This window comes from Glycine max, chromosome 11 (genome assembly GCF_000004515.6).
Source record: "Glycine max cultivar Williams 82 chromosome 11, Glycine_max_v4.0, whole genome shotgun sequence".
In the NCBI taxonomy this organism is placed as follows: domain Eukaryota; kingdom Viridiplantae; phylum Streptophyta; class Magnoliopsida; order Fabales; family Fabaceae; genus Glycine; species Glycine max.
In genome coordinates, this window is record NC_038247.2 from 36,184,695 (window position 1) to 36,211,405 (window position 26,711).

The 26,711-nt window shown below is 30.5% G+C and overlaps 3 protein-coding genes across 4 annotated transcripts; 2 read left to right on the top strand and 1 right to left on the bottom strand.

The window, feature by feature from the left end:
* The first annotated feature begins 111 nt into the window (after positions 1 to 111).
* LOC100810219 (uncharacterized) lies at positions 112 to 1,042 on the top strand. 2 transcript variants are annotated; one of them, XM_026124481.2, is made up of 2 exons: positions 112 to 754; positions 817 to 1,042. In XM_026124481.2, the coding sequence occupies exon 1, from the start codon at positions 504 to 506 to the stop codon at positions 732 to 734; it is 231 nt and encodes a 76-aa protein (XP_025980266.1). In that variant the 5' UTR covers positions 112 to 503; the 3' UTR covers positions 735 to 754; positions 817 to 1,042. The 2 variants fall into 2 exon arrangements, with proteins under 2 accessions (XP_025980266.1, XP_040862856.1); XM_041006922.1 differs by having other exon boundaries at positions 112 to 750; positions 813 to 1,042.
* A 147-nt stretch (positions 1,043 to 1,189) lies between these two features.
* Positions 1,190 to 5,666, top strand: LOC100810742 (inositol 1,3,4-trisphosphate 5/6-kinase 4). Its single transcript, XM_003538357.5, has 2 exons — positions 1,190 to 2,313; positions 4,145 to 5,666. The coding sequence occupies exon 2, from the start codon at positions 4,163 to 4,165 to the stop codon at positions 5,606 to 5,608; it is 1,446 nt and encodes a 481-aa protein (XP_003538405.1). The 5' UTR covers positions 1,190 to 2,313; positions 4,145 to 4,162; the 3' UTR covers positions 5,609 to 5,666.
* A 587-nt stretch (positions 5,667 to 6,253) lies between these two features.
* On the bottom strand, positions 6,254 to 9,800 carry LOC100779537 (uncharacterized protein At1g66480). The gene is made up of 2 exons (XM_003537405.5): positions 8,986 to 9,800; positions 6,254 to 6,616 (listed from the first exon to the last, which is right to left on the bottom strand). The coding sequence occupies exons 1-2, from the start codon at positions 9,532 to 9,534 to the stop codon at positions 6,521 to 6,523; spliced, it is 645 nt and encodes a 214-aa protein (XP_003537453.1). The 5' UTR covers positions 9,535 to 9,800; the 3' UTR covers positions 6,254 to 6,520.
* Between the last annotated feature and the right edge of the window lie 16,911 nt (positions 9,801 to 26,711).

Below are 26,711 nucleotides of genomic sequence, written 5' to 3' on the forward strand. Positions count from 1 at the left end.
AATGAAGTTTTTATAATTTGAGAATTAAATATAATTGTAAGTTATATTTTCAAAGATATTTTTTTTTTCATTTTCAAATACTAATTGACTATGTACTACTTTGAAAAAAAAAATATTAGGAATGATTAATAACAGTCGTCAACAGTCCTTAGGAACGACACATGTCTCATAACTTTTGCACAAAAACTAGATAAGACCTAAACAAAAAACAGGTGTCTAAGATAGGTCAAGCAAAAACTGACACGTGCACTAATGCCTTCAAATGCAGACACGTAGCTCTTTAACCCACAAGTCCTCCAATCAAAGCACCAAACTAATCTCATTCCTTCTAAGTCCTAATTAACACTTTTTCTCTATAAAAATAGACCAAGGTCTTATTAATCTTCACCATGAACAAAAATCAAAGTTACATAGTACTAATAAAGTTATCACTCATATCACAACACATCACATTGTATTAACACATTGTATTGTAGTAAACTTACAAAGTAACTTGATTGAAGATGGTTGGAATTGGAGTTCCAATATGCGTGCAATGTGGCAACACGAGCAACCCCTGCCGGTGCAAGGTGGTGGGGCCAACGCTGGGGTTCCTGGCGTTTGCGGCGGCGGCGGTGGTCGAGTGGCCGGTGGGGGCTCTGGTGTATTGCTTTCGCCACTCAAAGGGTCGCAAAATCATGGGTCATCCCGCTACCGTCATATACCCTTCAGTCACCAATGCCATCCCCATCTAATTAAAGTTCTAACTCTATATATACATATATATATATATATATATATATATATATATATATATATATATATATATATATATATATATGTTAATAATGTTGTTATATACCAGTATATGGTTTTGATGCATGGTATTTACGACTGTATTAATCTATTATATACGTTGTCCTTCCTTTTTTAATTAGTGACTTACAGTTGCGTACCAATGCATGTTATGTGTAACGCTTGGATTACGCAGTTGTTCAGTTAATTTGCCTTTTAGGTATGTATCACATAATAAACTTGAGCAATCTTTTTTTGCCTCTTTTTACTTTGATAAACTTATGGAAGGACTTTGTTGTGGCTTATATATATACTGAATTTGGCAGTGTTTTCATGGAAATGGATGAAGAGGGTTACTTTATGCGTGTGATTTTTTATTGGGGTATTTTTTTTCTATTTTGGGTGAAAAAAAGAAACAGGGTTTCTATCGATAGGTTTAATTTTGTATCAATACATAAAAACTACATTTTATTATGTTGGATTGACTTTTGTTATAATATTTTTATGTAACAGAATTTAAATGTTCAATACAAATATAAATTAAATGCAATGACATGTAAAACTATTTAGGGAGATCCAACTTGATGATGATAATAAATAACGATGATGACTTAAAAGGTAAATCACACTGATAATATTGCACGAATTAAAATAATAAAGAAATAAAAAATCAGTACAAAATTTCTTTCTATTATCATTATATAGATTAATTAATCAAAATATAAACACTTCAAAAAAATAAAAAGTTATTTCTCTAACATTTATTTACGATCTATTGCATGTATTTTTAACAATTAATTGTGGCTAATTTTATTTATTTATTTCTACAACGATATATGGCAAAAGTTTTTATTTTTGGACCATCTATGTCACTATGCGGTGGTGATATATATGATTATTTTTTGTATGCCATAATCTAACTTAATTGAATGATATATAAAAGAATCGAGTAATATATTATCATGTTTAGCAAGAAGAAAGCATCTAAAACATTAATTTATTTTGTTAGCACAAGCTACCATCTATCTTTCATATAAGATAATTGTATTCCAATTGATGATTACTTGATAATCTTACAGCATTTTATTCACGCCCTCCCCAAACATTAATTTTTATATTCATAAAAATAAAAAATAGCTAGATATCCTTAGTCCTCAAACATTAATTTTTTAACGAAACAATTTTTTATGTTGGTTGATTTTTTTTACGCTGGTTAATTTGCTAACACAAAATCAAACATTATAATATTAATTAATTTTCAGTTTAAAAAATTAAGAATATAAAAAAAATCTAAAATTTAATTATTCGTGTTAAATCAGGAATCAGTGAGTGATGTCTGATGAGCCCGCTTTCATTTTTGCTTTAAGGAGTTCAGTCCTATTTTGCTCCTCTTCCTTGTCTTCTACAAAACATTCACATATTAACCTGTGAAACCTCTGATCTGAGACTTCTCACCCATTTTCCTAAACCTCTAATTAAGCCACCAATTAGAAGAGGCAATTTTCTCAAGTCAGAGAGAGAAGAACATCTTTGTATCAGGTGTGAGCTTCTTCTTTACCTGATTCATTTCTGCTTCTTGCAATTCTGTTTTCATTTTTGTGATTTTACATTGCTTTTTCTTCTTCTTGTCCCTGCTCTATTCCAAAGTTCCTTCTTTTTATTTCTTTAAATTTTCGTTTTGGTCGATTTGATATACCCAGTTTCATAGTGTGCTGTAAATTTGTGAGATTTTTGGCTAGAAGTTGGATCAATTGTCAAAAATTGAAACTTGGCATTTACCCATTTTCTGAAATGGTAATTTTTTTTTTTTAAAATGAAGAGTATAAGGTAATGAGACAGATTATGGAATTAATCATGTCATGGTGAATAGGGAGTGAGAGTTTTGTGAAGCCTTGAGGTCTGGAAAATAGGAATTGTCTACTATTTATTGGGATGCATTATAACTTTAGGATATGCTGATCTTGGATTGAGAATCTCAGCAGATGTGAAGCCTTGCAATATCCACATACATAGTGCATGCATGTTTGGATTGAAGTTAGAAATGTTGTGTGTACATTCCAATGTAAATCCAACGGTTGGATTGAAGTTAGAAATGGTGTGTGCACAATCCAATGTATTGAAGTTAGAAATGTTGTGTGTACATTCCAATGTAAGTCCAACGGTTGGATTGAAGTTAGAAATGGTGTGTGCACAATCCAATGTAAATTCAACAGATAAATGCAAAATGAAAGTAAAAACAAGATTCTTGATCCTTTGTCAAAATTACTTTTTCCTCAGAAGTACTTTTTCATCTGGAAACCAAAGAACATGCATATATACTGTTTGAAAAAGAAGAATTGATCATAATTTATTATACCCATAGAAGAACTAAGAGCAATTAGGAGCTGAACTTCACTACGCCCCATAAGGTAGGTAATATTAACTATGATTGGAGTGTCAGCTCTTTGTGGTGTGAAAGCTTGCCCTGCAAAAGCTGGTGAGATTGGGATATGGGGTGGAGAAATGGCAAGCACTATTGGTGTTCGAAATTCTATGGCATTTAACATTGATCTCAATTTGAACTACTTTAGGTCATGCACCCCTCCGGCCCTCTTGGTACATATTTAGCTCTTTGTGCCACAACACTTGAGGATGAGGGGTTGTGTACCATTCGGTTGGTATTGGGTCGATCCACCCAAGGCCCATTGACTTGGATGCTGAACGATCGGTCCAAATACGTTACTATATAACTCATACTAGACCCAGATGGCAAGGGAGATTGCAATGTACACTTGAATGCTTTTGGGCTAGCTCTCCTTCCTCTTAGGCCTGATCTAGCTACATGTACATTGTGACAATAGCTTGTGTACAGGTCACATTGTTCACTCTAGAACTATATCAAAAGAAGTGACATCTTTGAAAAAGGGAAATAGAATATGTCCTTCCCGCTGAAGGATTAATACAATAGAAGTTGTTATTTCATTTTGGAGGAATTTTTGGTTATAGTAATCTTATCAGGAAGCAGAGTGCTTCCTCATTTTCTGATAAAAATGAAACTGAATGAGATGTAGGCCATGTGGCTAATTCAGCAAACAGATTGCCGTCTACTTATATCTGTTATTGTAATCTTTGGAAATCCTTTAACCAATAATGTTCTCATATATTTGACATTTTGGCATATTAAATATGGAAGTAGAAAAATCTTGTATTCTGAAAAGTTATGATTTGTGGGTCGATCATTATGAACCTAATTCATTAGATTGATTCTAAAATTCACATATATCTATGTATTGTGTGTTTGATGGTAACTAAGTCACATTTCTCTACTCTGTATGTTTTTTTTACTTTAAAAAGGTTATGATAATAACTGTTTCATTCTTTTTTTTGGTAGTGTTGCATCCACTCTCTGATGGGTGTAGTGAGGGGGGTGATATTGGATGAATCAGTACTCTTGGCTGAAAGTGATGATGATAAAACTGTATCTTTACTCCGACCAGGAGCTGAGTCTCTCATCCAAACACTCGTTCTATCCAGAACGCATAGTGGAATTGCTCATGGTGTTGGCCTTCCAGATGACAAGGTGAGTGTTCTTAAAAAATTTGCTAGTTTGAACTCACTTGATTGCTTTATCTTAAATGATCATGTAAGTGAGGTTATGGCTGGATGGAGTAATGCTGATGATGGCAGTGTTATTATTTATCTGATTTCTAATAAGAAGGAGTTCTTACCTAAATTAAGCAGCTATAATTGGCTGGTTGTTGTTCTGAATGTTGGAGGTGAAAGTTCATGTCACACTCCAAATATACTTCAGATTGAAAACTTAGAGGAGTTGCCATTGACCATATGCCACTTAAATAAAAGATCAATTGGAACCAATGCTGTGACTGTGGGTTATACAATGAAGCCTTCTCGTGTCGAAGATTTTGCAAAGAGGGGTGCATTTCCTTTGTGTCCTACTCAAAATGGGTTGATGTTTGTTCCTCTCACATCCAAGCTTCCATTATCATCTCAGTTAAAGGATGTTGACATAGTTCTTCACAAAGCCACCGATGAAATATTATCTGTTGAAGATAATAAAATTACTTTTACACAGAACATGCAAGCATTGCAAAGATACTTGGATCAGCACCAGGATTTCTGTGTTATTGATCCACTGAGTAATGTTTATCCTTTATTGGACAGGCTAGAAATTCAACAATTTCTACTTGGCTTGGTGGAACTGAACACTGAAGGGAAATATTTGATCAGAGGGGCCCATTTTCTTAAGGTTGATAACTTTGATGAATTTGATTTTGCAACTGGACTAGCTGAAGCTAGATTGTCTCTTCCATGTATAGTGAAACCTAAGGTTGCTTGTGGTGTCAGTGATGCACACAAGATGGCAATTGTTTTCAGAGTCGATGATTTTAAGAATTTAAGTGTTCCTCTTCCAAATGTTATTCAGGAATATGTGGATCACTCATCCACTTTGTACAAATTTTATGTCTTGGGTGAAAAGATTTTCCATGCTGTCAAGAAGTCAATACCAAATGCTGATATTTTGAGGAAATCATCTGATGGTGATGAGCTCAAACCTCTACTGTTTGATAGCTTGAAATCTATGCCGACCGCTGACAGTATCACAAGTAATGTGTCCATTGACCTTAAGCTGGTTACAGATGCTGCAAATTGGCTTAGGAGAAGGCTTCAGCTTACCATCTTTGGTTTTGATGTTGTAATTCAGGAAGGTACTCATGACCATGTTATTGTGGATGTAAACTATCTCCCATCATTTAAGGAAGTGCCTGATGACATCTCTATTCCTGCCTTTTGGGATGCCATTAGAAATAAGTTTGACTCTAGGGTGCCTAAATAAGCATTTGTTTGAACTTTGTGACTATTTGACATGGAATAATGCCAATGATTGCATCAAACCGGTTTGAAATACTTAACCCTCGTTATTAATGCAATTTAGTGTGATGTTTCTTCTTCTATTTGATGTTATATTACTTTGCGAGAAATTTAGGTATGATTATAGGGTACTTAACTGATAACGTGCTAAATTCTGTGGGTTATATTGAAAATGCTTAATTGCACCTTTGGTTTTCTTGTTGGATTGCAAATTTTGTTTCTCTATTTTTTTTTTTTTCTTGGGTCGTGCTAACCTAGTGCTCTTAGGATATTGGATAAGAAGTTAAACGGAAAAAAATATTTATTTTGAAAATCATAAAAGAGTAATGAATAGCATAATTTTGTGCATTCCAATAAAAACCTGTTTTGTTTCAGTTCTTTAACTAATATCCGAAAGACCCCGGTTAGTATTTACCTTTTTTCTTTTAATTTATTCATAAACTTAACCTTCAATATTTATCGAAAATGCCAATATGACAGTGCTATAGTGTCAAAATAGCATGAATGTATTGACGTGACCACTTTAAGATGTCATCTTAGTATTTCTGTTAAATATTGGATATTAAGTTGCTAAATAAATCAAAGTTACACAATTATGGAGGGACAAAAGTCGTGAAACTCAGAAAGTAAATAGATTAAAAGTGTAATCAAGCCAATTAAAAGCAATACTTATCTCTAGAAAATATCTTCCAAATTTGACTACAAATGGGGCGAAAAATTGAAGCAACATTTGCACCTTCTGATCTGCGAGCACTACTAGTGTATAAATGTATGGACATGCCTTTATCAATATATAGGCTACAGATTTTAGGGCAATATATTACATTGCTTCAGAAGCACCTAACATATAAATAATGGTTTGGTTCTGCATAAATGACTATCTAGAAGGACTGCTATAAACTAGTGACTGTTGAGGAGCTGCTGATTCTTCATGAATTTCCCCTTGTTCCACTGGACTGAAACTCACCCGTTTCTGAAACAAAAAATTTTATAAAGAACATTAGCTTAATTCCCTGAAGAGTTACATATTAACTAGTACAATTAATATATGTGAATTGAGATACAATATTGCAATTTGAACTAGCCATTTACTAGGAAACTACAAATATCATAGGCTAATTATAACCGACATTAAAATATTCTACTCTTGTTAGCCAACTTTTTCAAAGACATTCAGTAATGCTCCAACAACACGTTTTATGAAGGTGCTACAACTAGTAAACGAGGAATAACAATTATATTGAGTCCTCATTCTTCATTTTCTCGGCATAGTTGCTGACATACCGACAATGTTGACTTTTTGGCAAGGTCACTGTTACCTCATGCATTGTGGCAGACAAGTATGCAAAAGGGGCTGCCAAGTGTTTAAATCCAAAGTTCAACCCATTCTAGATTTTATCACTATCAAATTTTCAAGATAGGATAAGGGATGGAGTCTCATATTCTCGGCCGGATCGAAAAATTTAGTTAGTCTAGAATCTCATTTTAATTATTTTCTTTTTCATTTGTATCCGAGATATTATTTAATAAGATCGGGTTTAATATCACTCTCAAAAAAACTTTATAAAAATATTAGATAAAAATTATTATAATAATAATTATTATTAATAATAAATTATATTTTTTTAACCATTTAGAGAGTAACGGGAAAGTATTTATCAACTTTATCAAAACTTGACTCCAATATTTTGTTTAACAAATTAGAGTCTAATTTTATTCAAACCAACTTAATATTAATACACATTGTTTTGCTGTAAAAAGTAATTATTTATATAGCATGCTTTAGTTTAGTGTACAACTATGATCTAACTTATTTTTTAAAAAATGTAATTAAAAAATAAGCACCGACTTCTGATGATGCGATTCTACCTTTGACTTCTGCCTCAATATATTTTGCATCTTTCGATGTTCCAAAATGAATGAGAACTAAGAATACGGCGAGGCATGTTACTTAGTACCATGTTAGATGGCTTAAGATCGAAGAAACCTCATAACGACCAAAAGAGAAGAAAACAAAAAAAAAAGTCTCATAAACAACGTGGAAAAACCGAGTCAATAGTGAATGTATTTATCTGAGCAGTTAAAATTATCAAATATAATTTTATTTCCCCAAACAAACACTATCATTAGCATCAGCAAACTAAGGTTGATTGCTACTAATATCATTAAGTATAAATTTGTCTCAATTATGCTTTCGTTCACAAGATCTTTCATTCTCGCTTCAAATTTTTGGGTTGCCGGTCTTTAGATTCGTGAATTGGAAAATGTCAAAAACTTGACATTCAAATTTGAGTGTTTATATATATATATATATATATATATATAGTTTCCAATTTGATATCATCTTTCAGGTGGTAAACTAAAAACAGCATTTCAGATCTAAGTTTGAAGTGCAAAATTTAGACTTATTAAAATAAAACCAATCAAGTCAGTCTAAAATATCGCATTATTTAACAAAAAATTAACGAATTCACTTGGAACATACTGACAACTTTTTTATACTATTATCTAATTTACTTAAAATTTCTCAATGTTATTTATTGTAATAATTTTAAATTTATTATAATTTTTTTACTCGCATTTTAAATTTATTATAACAACTATTTTGGGCAATATTTAATCCAATTGACTGTAAAATTTTCTTTCTTTAAAAGAAAAATTTTTTACAAACAAAATTATACAAAAATTCTAAACAATAGGAAGAGTTTTTTATAGTGAAAAAAATAGCAAACAAGCATTTATATTTTAGGAATTTTTCTTCATTGTTATCTTTTTTTATTATTCAAGAATTTGTAACTTTTTAATTAAAAAACATTCAATAACTTTAACTTTAATTTTCAAATTTTGAAATAATGTTTAAGATAAAAATAAAGTAAAATAAAACACAACTTCTATCTGATTTCGATAAAATTGATGATATAAATTTTCATATGATAAAAACTTATTATTAAATGAATGTTCAAATAAATCATTTTCCCAAGCTCACACAAGATAGGATCATGTGTATGAACGTAACAAAACTTTTGTGCACTTCGGTATCAAGCAATTTGCTATGTACCGAAACAGCCAAAGAAGATCACCAACATTCAAACAAAAATGTCAAAGATTCAAGAATACAATAAGAAGAGTGTTAGTCATACTTCTTCTAATGTATTCTTTTGATCATGCACTCTATAATTAATTAAAATTTATTAAAAATAATTAAATAATAAGTAAGACTTATACAAAAATGATAATTTTCATAAATTTTAATAAACTATACATTAAAAAGAATATGTTAAAGAATGTATAGGTAGTTTTTCTGGTGCAATAGTAGAAAACAATTAAACAAACACAACATACCCTTCTTGGTTTGCGATTGTGAGCCTCCACGGTTGCGCCACTGCCATCCACGGCGGCATTGTTCCCCATATACAAACTTATGATTTTCTCGGCCACCTCGCCCCCGTCGTGGCTCTCCTCCATGAGCCTCTCCAAATGAGCCTTGGGCAGCCTCATTTTGAGCCTGGTGGGCCCACCATTTTCTGGGCCAGGCCCATGCTTCACCATAGTAAGGTCCGAAACGCTCCGTTTGGACAGCATCAAGAAATCGAGCCTATCCTGGGCGTTCATTCCACGGATCCCACTGGATCGCACCCTCCTTGTTCCTAGTGGTTCGGGCTTAACCTTGGGTAACTCCACCAAGAAATAAATCTTCTTGGGCTTGAGCTCGTAGTCAGGCTCAAGTGGCTTGGCACGAGGCCCGAAGTTTTTCACCGCGTGAGAGTCCAAGAGAACGTGTCCGGGGTAGTCCTTAACGACGTCGTTTGCTCTAGCTGGAGTCTTGAGCTTGAACGTTTCACCGTCTATTTTCATTATCTTGGCTTTTTTACTCCCCATAGCGTTTCCCATATCTCTTCCTTTTTATTTCTTCTTCGTGACTCACTTTGCTTTGCTTTGATTTCAATTTGTATTGGATGTGATTAATTTCTCTCGTGGACAAAGGGTGGTGGTTTTGCTATTTATATTGCCATCACGGCTTGTGCAAATTAACAAGTATAGTTGACAAAAGCGAATTAGAAGATGTGTGTGAATTAGTGGAATTTTGCTAGAGATTCCATATAATAGTGCTCTGAAACCATTGATTTAATTAATTAACGGGAGACAAAGTTGAATTTGGTGGGGTTTAAGCTCACTTCGATGGTTATAAGCGGGGACCGCATTTTTAATGCATGCAATTCATATACTAATCTCCCCTGCATGCTTAATTAGTAAATAAGATTTTGAGATTAATTTTTTTGTTAGTGGGATTTAGAGATTAATGAATTTTTATGAATGGAAAAAATATATACTAGAAATTTTTTGTTTCGTTAAGTAAATTTATTTGACTCGGTCAAATTTATTAAAGTTCAATATGATTTCTGAATATTGAAAGTTTTTAAATACTGATTATTTATATGATCAATCAATTAAGCAACTCATGATATATTTATAATCAACGCCTGCTGCTTCCGATCGAATTCGCAGCTAAGTGTAATATATATATATATATATATATATATATATATATATATATATATATATATGCTAAATTAGTTTGTCCTAATTGGGTCGTTACCGATTTTTTTCAAAGAGATGACGAAAAATGTCGTTGCTCTTTATAGATATATGAGTAGTGGAGCCAAGCCAAACTTTAAATCTCAATCCAACTCATGTCTTTGCATTGAGAAAAAAGAAGAGAGATCTCTTTTTATTCTTTTCATATCTGATCTGATTGTCTATATCATTACGAAAAAAACAACTTCAATAATTTTTTAATTAACTGCCAATATAGTGGTGTATAATTGATACTGTATATACCGATACTTACATCTAAATAAAACAAAATTGAAAAAAAAGTAATTATTATCTTGACTATTTATACAGATATGTCTTTACCAAAAAAAAATAAATTATGCAGACATGTAATTTATACATATCCAATGTACTAATGTGACTTGATGGTACAAAACAACATCAAAACAAACTTACATAAAATTGTCGAAATCTTTTGATCTTCACAAAGACTTCAATATACATTTTTGTTTTAATATTAATAATATAACAATGAAACCTATCGATCATGATGCAATCAATCAAGCACTACTTTGTTTAGTTTTAACATACGTAGAGAACACTTCTAGGATCTCAAAAAACTACGTATATGAGTATGCTGCATGACTTCTAGCATTTTAGGCAACTTATGAAAGGGAGAAGGCGCTTAAGAGGCCTTTTTACATTTTCAACTCTTTTTCTCTGCATTTATTAATTAATAGATATATGTCTGTTTCATAGAGGTGCTCACACAATCACACTTACATTAAATGGTTATGTCCAATTTGGATTTTCAAATTAAAAACAGCTTTTCTCCCTTTTACTTTGATCAGTTTAATTTCTCCCCCTTTCGTTTTATGCCTTCTGTCAGCACATATATATCACAATGCAACCTTTATCTTTGAGGTGTAAATTTATGGTATCAAATCACTTGTCTTATTTTCCTGCCATTTCTTACTCTTTCAATTAAATACTAATTAATACCTTTTAATTAGAACAACATAAAGGAGTAGGTAGATTGATGTGATACCAACAATAAATCACTTTTGCTTTGTAAAAAAATTATTAGTTTAGCCATATTAACTACGTATGTTAAACTAATATTCAACAAGAGATTATATTTATTAAAAAAATATATCTGCTAAGATGCTAAAAGGCTCATAACTATAGTGAAAAAACCGGTGAACTTTGACCCAATTGGTAAACATGCACGTCCTCTCAAGGCATCCAAGTCTAGAGACATATCTTGAAGTAATCTCACCAAACAACAACTCTGATGTCTGTAGTTACAACTAGTCTTCTACCATGCAACTAGGTCTAATGAATAAGGCATATGAAACAATAAATTAATTCAGATGTTTAAATAATAATTGTTCTCTAGAACTATATGGTAAGTCCCAGTTTATTGATTTGTAGTTACTATATATATTTATATACTATTCTACGAACGTGATTAAAAAAATTAAGGGGACTCCAGCACAGTATCCAAAGCTTTTTGAAGATTTTTTACCCCTCTAATCATCTTTATATAGTTTTCAGTTCGAAGGGACATTGACTTCTTTAATTAGTTCCAGTATTGGAAAATCCTACACTTCAACAAACTAAAACCTACCAACTACGCTCACTTCAACAAGCCTGAAAATATGTACCAATCAAACCTCAGTAGGGACATGGAGGCTTATAGCTTAGACCTAACCCCAACCTAACCTTTAAGGTATACCTTTTAATATAACGTTCACTTTATAGTGTGTAGCCGATCATGAATAACGGTGATAAAAATATATGGAAGTAAAAGGATGGAAAGCGATTAAAGGTGAAAGTCTAAGACAAAAATTCAGAGGAGCACATGGAGAAATGGTGAAATGCGTGAAAGAGAGATGGGATAGGTAGGAATACGAGCCATGCTGCATCTCCTCCATAAAATATTTGTATGTATATATATAAATTAATTAGTAAATATTTCATACATTACGGGTGAGTAGCGACCGGTTGGGATAATCTTTGTCTCTACTTGATCAAATCAAGACTCAAAATATACACAACAATACCTGGTTAATATTTTTTTTTAACATTATATATAATTCAATTGTAAAATAAAAGTATAAATTTAAATTAAGGGATATTTTAAAATAAATAATGTCATTATAAATATAGTATCACGTTATATTAAAAATTATCTATTAAATAAAAAAATTATTATTAATATACAATTATTTAAAAAACTTATTTTTTTTAAGACAATAGGACACTAAATCAGGTTAGAACGATGCATTACTTGAATTTGTTCTCAAAATACATTAGATTTAATTTCAATTCAAGAATATGTCAAAATTAACCTCAAACCAGACCCATTCAATGGAATGGGTTGTGTCATGCTAGCCCCTACATTATATACATATAATTATAAATATAAGTAGAAGATAAAAATTATAAATTTAAAATAGTTAAGAGAATATTTAATTAATTCATGGAAGATTATTTTTCTAATGATAAAAAAATATTTAAATCTTTCCATTTATAAAAAATAGTAATAAAATAGTTTAATGAGTAGAATATTTTTTTAACAAAAAAAAAAACATATTCATGTTAAACAAGGAAACTTGATCGAGTAATAACTAAAGAAATTAAATACACTCAAGTCAGTTTGGTTAATTTAAACTATAGGACAGGAATTATTTGTGTATATTTTTCTTGAGAGAGAAAAGGGAGAGAATGAAAGAAGAGACAGGAACAAGATAGCTAGAGATGAGAGTGAGAAGGGAAGGAAGTCATCTCACTATTAGAGGGTGATAATCTACACAAGGATTTGTCATAAAGGAATGAAATTTGATAAATACCAAGAGGATGTTCTAATCCAAGAACCAAAATGGCTATGCCTAATTGTTTTTTTCTAGAGTTTATAATCATCTCACACTCACAATAAAGATAAAACTTCAATTTTATTCAACTCGTGAAATGAGAGATATTGCATGCATTACTTTTTCTAGACTTTATTCCAAGATTGTTAATCCTAATTTCCTCTCCTACTCGCCAATTAAGGAGGCTACTTCATGAAGCAAGGAGGCTAGCTAAACCTAATTGCCGCTATGTAGTGCTGCTTTCAAATCCCATGGAGAGTAAGATTTTCATTTTTTTTCTATTTCTTAATTAGACTAACATTATTATTAATTATGCTGCTGTTTTCTTTCGCTTACATTGTAAATTAGACTAACATTCATAAATAGGCTAAACCTTGCTTATATCATTTAAGAGTAAACCGTTCAAATTATTAAGAAATAAATTTTAATAAATAATTTTACAATTTTAAAAGTCAAAAGAATAAAACAAAGATGGATAAGATATTGAACTAGATCTTACATAAAATTTATCTAAGGTGCTAAATTTCTTACCCATGCCTTTTAAGAATGAAATATACTTTCACATTATAAATTGAAATAAATATTTGGGAGGGTAAGATTTTTTTTCTTTCTATTTTCTTTAAATTAGAATACTAAAATTCTTTTTTGGAGGGAGCGGGCAAAAGGCTAACAAAAACAAAGAAACTAAAATCGAACCAAACGTCGGACAGCAAATCCCAAACCAATAAATTACAGGAGATACAAAAGAGAATTGTTTTTTTAAAAAAAATCAATTCGTAGCCAATATAATTTCAAATAATGGAATTCAAAACTAACGTAATGACGTGACATATTCTAAAATTATACAAGAAAGAGTCGACTGTCTAAACTTTTTTACAAAAATATAAAAAAATGTTTTTTAAGAAACAGATAGAATTTATTTTTTTTCCAACAATAAAAAACTGATTTTTTAAGCAAAAATAATTTACACAAACATATTAAAAAATGAAAATTTACTTATTATTTTTTAAAATATTTTTTAACAAATAAGTTAAAATAAACAGTTCAAAGCATATGAAGAATTTTCAAATTTCACTTCTAATTAAACACTTTCATATTAATGCAAAGTCCGTTTTTTTTAGATCCATACAAACCACAAACTAAGAAAGTACGTGAATTATTGTCCGAGTTTTGCAACTGATCATAGAGAATGACGTGCATCACACTTCCACCAAAGGTGGATTCTGACATTCGTAGGAAAAAGTAAGAAGCAAAAATGAATCACCCATTATTATTAATTATACTAATTGTTTTCCCAACGCTGATGAAAATGACCAAATTAAAATTAAATGCTAATTAATGAGTGTCAATTCCAAGGAGAGTAGTCGCCCAAAATGTTGGTTCATTTCATGTTGTTTGAACTTTGAATCAGTTAACGGGTAAGCTACTTCTCTTCAATTTTGTAAGACTCTCTCATTATTAATTTGGGTCAATTGAAAATAACAATATACTAGTAGTATTCAATTGATATAAATGCTGTGTCAAATCCTTTGCAGCCGCTAAAACGACTTTTTTCTTTTTCCCCTGGGTTCTGTTACATCCAAAACGATCGAGCTCTACTTGTGTTTCATCATGCTGAATGTTGCATCACCAATAAGAAATTTGTCCAAGTCCAACTTAATTATGGTTATGGGACATTTCTTTCTTATCCTCAAATAATTAAATCCATCACATCCTTACGTTATCAAAGATACTTGGTAGAATTTTGAGAGACTGAACTATCATCTCTATTTTCTAATGCATATATACGTTGAAAATACACCAAATAAGGTTATATTTTGTCTTAAATGAGTGTGGTGTCACCAATGCCAATCTATAACAAACTTAAGGCTTGCCTTGTGTTATTACAACCGAACTTATCATTTATTCAGTAGCACTAATATGTGTTTGTATACTGGAATAAAGTGAAATGAAATGAATTTGAGAAAAAAAATATTTGAATTATTTTTTTATATTTTTTTTAGTACATTTTACCTCTCCCAAACACAGCATAATAGATTAATATCGAAATATTGATGGGATCAATAAGTCACTAATAAAATAACATAAATCAATAAAAATTATATAATATCATAAATAAATAAATATTAAGTTTGTCTTATGTATGACAAGCAGGGAAAGATGAAGGGGGGCCAACATGGACCTTGGTCCCCTCCCTTAGCATCCTTTATATATGAGAAAAAAAAAGAAGAAAAAAAAAACAAATACTGATAAAGGAAAATGTATAAAATTAAAAAAAAGGTTTTTGAATAATATTTGTTTTATTTTCTTTTAGTAGTAGATTATATATATAATTATACACATAAAATTAATAATAAATTATCATGTTCAATATATTATTTATTAGAAGTTAATTATCTAAAAAATTGTGTAATTTTTTTTAACTCCTCTTTTGATACGCTGTCAGGGTGATAAGTCATGCTCTAGCCAAGAAAAGAGATTTAAGGTTGTGAATCCTAATGACTATTTTATATTTTCGCTACTTTTGTAATATTGTGAGTGACAGTGAGACAATCAGCATACGTGATGAGTAGGACCGATGATATCATGTGAGAGTATTTCATGACTCCTATTATATAACAATTTTTTTAAAAAAAATATATAATTTATTTCTCTAGAATAAAATCTTCAATCTTAACAATAATAGATTTTTTCTTATATTATAATCTATCTCAAGATATGATTTTTTTTTTATAATTTATAAATTATTCTTACTTTACCGTTAATCTTTTGAAAGTGTGTAAAACTTAACTCTGATATCATGTTAAAGTGAAACAAAGACATTTGAAAGGTCCCCTTAAAAATCAGTTTATAAGGGAGTAACCTACCCAATTATATAAACACTTATCATGTCCATTAATCACGCGATGTAAGACTTTCAATAGTGAAATTGGTAAAAAGAGTAAATTAATTAACAAAGGATTGAAGGTGTTGGAATTAACTTGATAGGACACTGAAAGTTTGAGAAGAAACTAAAAGTGTATCAAAAATAAAATGCATGCATGGAGTAAATGAGTTTAAAGAAGATGAAGAGAAAGTATTTAAATATGCAATGAAAATAAAATGCAATAAATGTTAGGTGCTAGAAAGTAAAGTTGTAAGAAAGATAACATGCTTTGGAATTAAAAGCATGCATGAGTAAAAGACAAGAAACAATCTATAGAAATTAAAGGTAAAATACTAAGAATAAAATGGAAGGAGAAATCAGAGTAATTGAAAATTAAAGAGTTGGAAAGATATTAATAATGTAAGAAATGAAATTTAAATTACATTAACTAACATGAAAGTGTTGTAGAAGATAAGAATGGTAGATAACAGATTTCGAATGGAATTGTGTAGTAGTATATATATGATTTCCGATATTATTCAGAAGTCATGACAGAAAAACCACCGTGATTATAGCAAAATAACTTTTGTCCTAATTGAAATGATATCATTTATCCTAAATAAAATAAATAAATACACATTAAATTCAAAATAGAGAAACATTACATATACGGTAAATAATCAACTACTTGAAAGTTGGCAATTTCTCTGATAACTCATTTTTTATGTGTTTAAATTTTGTTAACTTGACATTTAGAGCTCACCATCTCATAACCATCTTAACAAACGACATCTTGTTTTGTAATAGGAAGAACATAAGTACTTTTGTGATTGGTTTATCCAATCTTTTAGGATTATCTTCTACTAGCAACAAACTATTGAACAGCCAAAACCAAAAGCCAGCAACTTTCGGCTCTTTACATATCGACAAAACCTAAACACTTTATTATAATATCCGACGTTGTATGGCCATATCTTTTATGACGTAATTAATTAAGTCGTCGATCAAAATTGTCCCATCTCTAATCTTTTTCGCCTTTGTTACATATCACTACATATACTTTTCTGCAGTGAGCATCTATGTGAAACACGTCGCCACTATCTCACGTATGGATGCTACTTTTTTTTTTTCCTTTTCAGATCGATTTAAATGTTACTAGATACATATGACACAAGTAATAATTAATGTCCAATATATGAGATACTCAATGTTGTGCATGGGATAAATATGAAGTAGATTTTTATCAATGGATCTCGATACACTATATAAAAAAATTTAACATCACATTTTAATAAAAAAAATCAAATGTTAAATTTAAATTTATAAATCCTATCGTCATTTATGATATATTAAATTTTTTTCATTCTTATAATCTCACCCTTATATTTTAACAATAATGTATATTATTAGTTTTTTTTTTAAAAATGTCTTTACGGATTTGGGGTTTTGGATCCATCAATACATTCCAATTGGTACAGTTGCCTTGTGCATGAAATCCTATCTGAAATAGTTTTTGCTTCTCTTTAGTTTATTGATGACTATATATATAAATTGTTTAAAGGCACAACAGTTCTTGTAAGTCCGGGAAGGAGAGATTAACAATCGAGTGATCATGATATGCAATGGGATATCACTACTCCTAATTCTACAACTAAAAGAGGTAAAAACAATAACAATTCTGATTCTTCATTACGCACTGATCAATGAAATTACAGTGAGATATATAAGCAGGGCATATGCAATTGCTAACAGAATTCTAACAAGTAACAATAATATTCTACAATCTACCTGAGATATTTATTCAAACAACCAAAAAGTCTCTTTGAAAACGATATAATTGTTCCATTTCTTAGCTGCTGAAATTATCATCTTTGGCCTAATTATATATGACATGGATCGTAACAGATCATGTTTGTGACCTGCTTCAAATTGTAGAGGTGAAATACTTTATTAAAGATGCTTCTGTTTACTTGAATAATTAATAGGAAAAAAAAGTGAAGAGAGACAAAGAGTGTATTGAGCCCTTTTTCTCCAAATTAGGATGGAAAATGAAATATCAAACATTTTTAGGGGGTTATATCAAGTTAAAAATTAGGGGAATAAAATGCATTTTATCAGACGGATAAAAAATTTATATGTAATTGACAACAAACATGTTATTCTGGTATTTTGCAAATTTATATCAGGGATTTTTAAAAGAATATACTTTTTAATTGAAATTTTTATGAGTAAAGCAGATTCATAAATAAGAAGATTGAATATATCGATTTTACACATAATAGGCGTATAAAAAAATTAGTGCTAGTTTTTTAAAAAAATAATAATGCTATCATAAACCAACGGTATCAAGTTCTGTAGCTATCGCAATAATTTTTGTATTGTTGCTATCACAAATATAGAAATGGTCACACATTATTAGATGAGGAGAGAAAAAAAATGTTGGCCTAATGAAAGGTCCAAAAAATGGTTTAAGCTTTCTCTTTTTTATGCGCCCAAATTGCAGATAAGGTTGGGGTTGTTGCTAGATGCACCTAGATATATTGATTGTGCACTCAGCAATTTAAGTGAAATGACAAAAATGTCATTCACTTAAATTTATAAAGTCAGCTCCCTCGTGTATTCCACTGTTGCAACGCACCTTCTTCCTCCTCCATCTCTACGTTATCATTTTCGTGTCGCTGCTATCGTCAACCTCCATTATCTCCGTTCAGGCCGTCTACACCATCGACGTGCCTCTCCGCCGTCAAGGTAAGGTTTTTTTTTTCGTAGTTTAGGATCGTGTTTAGTATCCGTGTAAAATATATGAATTTGTTAATTCATATGAGTTATACGAATTAACTAATCATACGGATTAGCTCATCCATATGAGTTAGACGGATTAACTAATCCGTATAACTCATACGGATTACGTAATTCATATGTTTTTTTTTAATTATTAATAAATTAATTTATTTTTTAAAATAGTAAATTTTTTTATTTATAAATATATTCTTTTGATTTTTGTTTTTAAATAGTTATTTTATTTATTAAATATATTATTTTGTTTTTTAAAATAGTTATTGTTTATTTTTTAAATAAAAATAGATTATTTTGAATTATTTTTTTAAATAGTAATTTTTTTTAATTCAAAATATATTATTTTGTTTTTGGTTTGTAAATAGTTATTGTTTATTTTTTTAAATAAAAATAGATTATTTTAAATTATGTTTTTAAATAGTAATTGTTTTTTAATTGTGAATATATTAATTTTACTTTTGTTTATAAATAGTTATTGTTTCTTTTTTTAATAAAAATAGATTATTTTGAATTATGTTTTTAAATAGTTATTTTTTTAATTGTAAATATAATAATTTTTTTTGTTTTTAAGTAGCTATTGTTATTTTAATTATAAATATATCATTATGATTTTTTGTTTTGAAATAGTTGTTGTTTATTAATTGTAAATATATTATTTTGATTTTTGTTTTTGAAATAGTAATTTTTTTAATCAAAAATAGATTATTTTGTATCATGTTTTCAAATAGTTATTGTTGTCTTAATTAAAATATATTATTTTGAATTATGCTTTTAAATATTTATTGTATTTTTTTAATTATAAATATATTATTTAGAATGATGTTTTTAAATAGTTAATATATTTTAATAAAAAATATATTATTTTCATTTTTGTTTTGAAAAATTTATTGTTTTATTTTTAATTATAAACATATTTATAATTATTATATATTATTTTTTTATGTAATTAATTAATTATAGTGTTTTTTTAAAGTTGCTTTTTAATAAAGAAGTTATTTCATTACATAAAATTAATTAAAAAGAAAATTTGAAGAAAATATATATATATATATAATAATTTTTTATTTATGAATGATTGTATGCTAATTGATTGAAGTATTGTTTGAATTTTGACATAAACTTGTATGTATGTTCAAATTTACATATTATGATTAGAACTAGAGGTTTTGGTTATGCGTTAGGCAGAATTACATAACAACCCTAGGAAAAGAAGATAATCATGATTCAAATGAAGCTCCCTAGAGGCGAAGGCCCACAGCATCCACATGTGGGCAACGGGAAGCTATCGTTGTTGCTGAGGATGTTCATCACGTGGATGACGCATTTGAAAAGGTCTTCCAACAGCTAGCGTCAAGAGACAGTTGTTGATGCCCAGGGTTTTCCACACAGGTCGTGTGACACATCAGTTCTAATTGTCTATGCTGATCATGTTGCAGACATTGTTTGGAATGGAGAGATATTTATAGTTTAAAATAAATTATATTTTAATAAGTATTTATTATTATTGTTAAAATTATTTAATTTTTTTAGGAACATCCTGAATTGAAGTTATCATCTCACGGAAGAAAGTTTGCGGAGAGGTGGCATAAGGAAACTAACAGTTTCCATCTTCCAATGGGAGAGGTCACCATCACCCTCGATGATGTGGCCTTTTTGCTTCATATGCCCATCACAGGCGTCTTCCATAGCTTCGAGACTCTTTATGTCGATGAAGCGGTGTTGATGTTAGTGGAATTACTTGAAGTCGGTGCAAATGAAGCCAGAGCTAAAACAGTACAGTGTCATGGGGCATATGTACGATTATCATGGCTACGAGACATTTATCGTAGCAAATGTGATGTTGCACACTGGACTGTAGCAGCACAAGCTTATCTGCTGCATTTGCTAGGTTGCACTCTTTTTGCTAACAAGAGTGCAACACGCGTGCATGTGGTGTTCTTGGACGCCTTTCGAGACCTCAGTCAGAGTGGAAGCTACACATGCGAAGCTACTGCCTTAGTGCATATGTACGATAATTTGAATGATGTGTCTAAGAGCAGCGGTAGACAACTTGTTGAATATATCACACTATTACAAGTAATTGTAATTGAATTTGATTTATTTTTTTGTTTTTTGATTTTTTTATGTATTGATTTGATATTTATTTCGTTTTGAAAATATGTGTAGTGTTGAATTTATGAGCATTTTTCATCTATTTTTGAGGCTATTACTACTGAAGATTTTCATGAAAGGAAACCATGTGCCTATCGCTGAACCTCTATGAAGGCATTACTAGTGTCAACGTATCAAAAGCGTCTAGATTGACTGACGTCTAATGATGTTTGTTGGATGTCTTGCGGTGACCATCGTGCAGTTAGAGAGTTGAAGCTCATTTCTTGTTTTTCTGGACATATCCGATGGGATCTCATTGTTGTCATACACCGATCAGAGAGGGTTGTGCGGAAGTTTGGGTATGTTTAGGCGATTTCTCCACACTCTTCGGATTCAAGATTATGCTTAGAAGATATTGATGACATATTGATGCACTTCTCTGACTACCTTGCACCGGTGGGCCAGATTTTTCTTGTGCCTGAACAATATGCACCAAACTACATGGACTAGTTCTACATGATTTCGCATCCATTCATGAGGCTGGCACAGCCCGAGGATCCAATCAGACATCCACTTGTCGTGCAAGATGACACATATGTTGAACTAGATATGCCTTAGTACTCGACGGCAACAACAACTATGGAGGAAGCACTTGCGCATGCACCTTCTGATGTGGAGCAATCTAGACATGCAGTGGTAACTATATATTCATCTTACTCTTAATTTCATTTTATTTAAACATGCAATATGGTTATACCTTATTTGTTGTTGTCAATGTCATAGGAGGCTTGTCAAGCAATAGCAGAAAAAGGTTGGAGCGATTGTTCAACCTAAGGATAGTGACTGAAGGCACAGAAACATACGATGTCATGCAAGACTGCCTAAGGATCGCTAGAGGTGTGACTGTGGATCACAATTTATATGTGTGGTCACGACAAAGGCGGCGCATGGAGGACGCATAAAGATAGTTAGAATTTTTTAGCAAATATGTACACACAATGTTTATCATTTTATTTTATTTGACAATATTTTTATTTTACCAATTTTATTTGAAATGTTTTTTATATTACTATGGAACCGCTTATATCAACACACGTGAATTAAACCATAAACCTTATTTTCCACACATTAAATTTTTTTAATAAGTTTTGAATTAACCCTAAAGCGTAACACTAAACCCTAGTCTACAAAATCCCTATTTTTTGATTTTCTACTAAACCCTGGTTTTCACGTCACAATTAACTCTAACAACACATGTAACACTAAACCCTACGTATTATAATAACCCCAAACCATTTGAACGTAAGGTATAATAGATATACTTGTGAGTTTCCAATGAAACAACTGTATATTATTGTAGTACATGACAATGACATAGACACCTAAATGTTCACTCTTCACTTAAATCAACATAGTCTGTTTTTAACATCATCAAATTGCTGTACTGCTGCATTCTACTAATATATAGAGTTGGCCACTACTTTCCTTGAGGATGACAATTTCTAGACCATAACAAAGCTACAGGCAATAAAGGACAATGGTCTCTTAAATAAACTTGTTACACATGCACAAACAATTTGAAGTTATTATAACACGATTAATTTCATAAATTAAAAAAACAAGATTATGATGAATCTACTTGAACAAAATGATTTTCATACATGTGACCAATACATATTACACGATGCACAGAAGAATCTGTTGGTGGTTGACTTCTAAGAGAAAAAAATGTCATGCTTTATTGCAGAGACAGAGATACAAAGACAACATTATACCTTGATGCAATGACATATCCCATGTCGGTTATATTCATTCACTTATCCATAATAACCTGCATGAACCAGTTATATGGATTACATTTATTTAAACTTAATTTTAAATAAAAAAAATAAAACATAAATTACATACTATGGATAATCTATCAACAAGTAGGGACCTCTTTAATTCCTCAAATTTATCTATGCCACCAAAGAGGTTGATATACTTATCAGACCATTTGGCAAGTTCTTTAAGCAAATGATTGCACACCAACGCCCATGAATCTTCACTCATACTTAATAAGACAACAATTGCATGATATCCACCGTTACTATTAGCTTTGACATCGACAATATTTTTAATTGAATCATGAATGCACAGATGAAATTGATCCAACATCGGCATAGTCTTTCTTAGAATTGTCTGGTCAGATGATGATGCACTACGTTTGACTGAATAATTAATATTTTGCATAGAATGTAAAACATCAACATATTCCTAGTAAGACGGATCATGCTTTATTGATCTTTGATATTTAGTCATCGGTTTCTTCTGAGCACCTTTGGTCTTGACCTTTTCTGGAGGAGGACACATAGAGTTTAGCTTAGGATAAACAATTTCCCGGAGTTTACTCTTTAAAGTAACTTTATCACAAACATCAAGCTCTTCAAATCGCTTGGATATAGTTTCCATATCTTTGGTTATGGTCACTTGGGGCTCATATAACCCTTGGTCTGAAAAACTTAGTCTTCGCCAAAATATATGACTTGTCTCAAGTGGTATGGTACTAACAACATATTTGGATAACTCACATGCACATGAAAAACCATGAGTAGTTCTCATGACACATCCACAACGAGAAGAGTTTTTGCTAACATAATATACACGCTCAAACTCAGCAACAATCTGATTTGAAACATACCTTATACCATGTCAAGTAGCCTCTTATATAAGCTAACTATAAAAACATGTCCAACCATATGTGTACTTGTCTCAAAGGATGCCTTAATTTCAGTGTGTTACAGCGTGCTGTTCATGGCTTTCCAAATACTACATAGGTTTCCAAGGCTATTCTGTAATAGTCTTTTTAAAGCCCAATGAGAAAATTCAATCCTGCATATGAAATACATAAAAAAACAATAAACAAATACAATTTTTATCCATTAATTCCTAAACCTTAATAAAAAAAATGACAATTTTCATACCTGTTTGTTGTTGTGTTACCTAAGTGCATCACCTTATTCGTCCAGGCTTTAATAATTTTTTCTTTGTGGGGGAATTATCCATGTTTGGTTGGCATAGTCAACAAACATTGGTCATGGTGAACAAGTAATTTCAAACTTCTTAAGGAAATCATCAAACTGATGCTCGAAAAGACAATCAACCAAACTCCCCCAGGCATCCATGACATAATCTCATGTATTTTTTTGACCAATTAGGGATTTACATTTTACCTTGACATTCTTGTCGATGTGAAACCTACACAACAAGTTGGTACACTTAGGGAATACAATTTTCATTGCATTCATCAATGCTAGGTCTCTATCAGTAACAATAACTCTAGGGAGGACATCACGTCTTAGAAAAAGACCTCGAAACCATTCTAGAGCCCATAACACATTATTTAGATGTTCTCCCTCCAAATAGACAAAACCAACAAAGAATGTCATCCCCGTTGGTGTCACACCAACAAAGTCAAATAACGGGAGCCTGTACCTGTTTGTTTTGTAGGTACTATCTATAAAAAATACCAAATTACAGACATTGCATAACTTCACTGCATCAGGATGACACCAGAAGATATCATGTATAAAATTTTCATCCTTTAGTCTATGCCAAAGAATATATTGATCCCGTTCAAGAAGTTTCATTAGTTGTTGCATTTCAGTATCGTTGCCTCTTATGAAAGAACGATATGCACTTCTTGCATTGTATATTTGTTTGATTGTTGTATAATTATTGGTATTGTGCTCATTCAGCGTTAGCAGAATATTTCTTGATTTCACCATTGACTTTGTCATATCAGCAATATTTGTCTTTTCATCCTTAGTCAATTGACCAACGTATGGATTTCAAACTAATGGCTTTGCCATTTCATAATTGTGACTCCCACAAATTAACTTCACCATCCATCCTTGATCTCTAGCCACTGGTTTTCCATGAAACTTAAGGGACACCCATATTTCCTACTGCTAATATCTCTTCTTTCAAAATCTTTCTTCCTAGACCTATAGTTACTACTCCTTTCACAACCAATTAAGACAAATGAAATTCTTCCTCTCATACCAGTGTTTATATCTGACCTCATAATCACTGTCACAAATCCAATTCCATAAGCAACAGCCCAATGCAGAACATCATCTCGGGTAGCAAACACCTACAATGCAATTCACACAAGTATAGTCTTTAAGGGACATTCATTTTATTAATTTAATAACAATAAATCACATTAATACCTAAAAAGTATTGAACACATCAGAACAATGAACATGTTCTTCATTCACACCAACTTCGTCTTCATTTTGTTCATTCATATCAACTTCTTCAAACATTATATTGTCATACATCCATTTATCTTTGTCCATCTTAACAAGACATTCAAAAATTTCAACATCACAAACAAAAAATCCCTAACCACACCATACATATACTATCACACAAAACTCTACGTCATTTTTTATTGCATATAATATTATAAAACATTAAAATTGATAACCCTATATATTAAAAATCAATAACATCAACTTTTTCTACTTTCAATTGATAACCATATAATACATAAAAAATTATAACCGAACCATATGTAGTAAAATAAATTATATTATTCAACTTAATTCTAATTCATGAAATTATGACCACAAAAAACAATCAATTCTAGACCACAACAACTCAAATAAATTATACATAAATTACAATTGTAAACTATTTTACAATTAATACCATTTCCAAAATATAAAAATAAATAATTACAAATTAATCATCAATCTACACTTATTTAAAAATATTTAAAATAGTAATATGAATTACATTTCAAATAAACAAATAAATTTTTTATACACATTAATTTAATTCTTTAACAATCATATTAACATATTTATAATTTAAAAAATTCAAAAATTTAATCTTTCTTTTAATTAAAAAAATTAAAAATTTGTATAATTCATACGGATTGGTTAATCCGTATGAGTTATACGGATTATGTAATCTGTATAAATCGTATGGATTAACCAATCTGTATGAGTTATAAGAATTACGTAATCCGTATAACTCAAATGGATTAACCAATCCGTACAACTCATACAAATTAATCAATTCGAAAGTTATAGAAAACTTACGGACTAATCAACTTGTAAGTTTTATATAACTTATGGATTCTTTAATTCATATTTTATGAAAAAAAAAAAAAGAATGCCGACGTACCTCTGAAGTATCTCCGTTAACAATCAAACCAACCACCGCCACAACCACCATTGACTTACCTCTGTAAAACTTTCACCTCGACCAAAGCAACACAATGCATCTCTCACGACAATGAAAAAATCATAAGAAATCGAGAAAACAAACAAATGAGTGCACTACCGTAAAAAAGATTTACTTAAAGGAAAACATAAGACACTTAAGAATATTTTCAAATTTTTTTTGAATCTTTGTACTTACAAGTGAAACTTAGTTTTAGTTCTTATAGTTTCAAATCAATCAATTTGATTCTTATACTTAAAAAAATAGGCGAACTTAGTTTATATTTGATCCTTTGGTTATCAATATATAGGGACTAAATATACTTATTTTTTAAAATACATGGATCGAATTAATCAACTTAAAATTATAAGGAGTTAAATCAAATTTGATCGAAAATACAAGAAAAAAAAATATAAGAAGTTAGATTGGTTGAATTAGGTCGTCTTATTTTGTCACTGTGGATACTTAACCAAACTTGGATGGTGAGTTTGATTCGTAAAAAAATGTTAACGAAGATTATAAATATTTTTGTTCTAATTTGAAAATAATTAAATAAAATCTTTAATTTTTATTACTCAAGTATAAAATATTAAAATGATACATATATTAATATTTTTATCTCTTTCATAACTGAAAAAAGATAATAAAAATCAGTTAAAAAAACATAA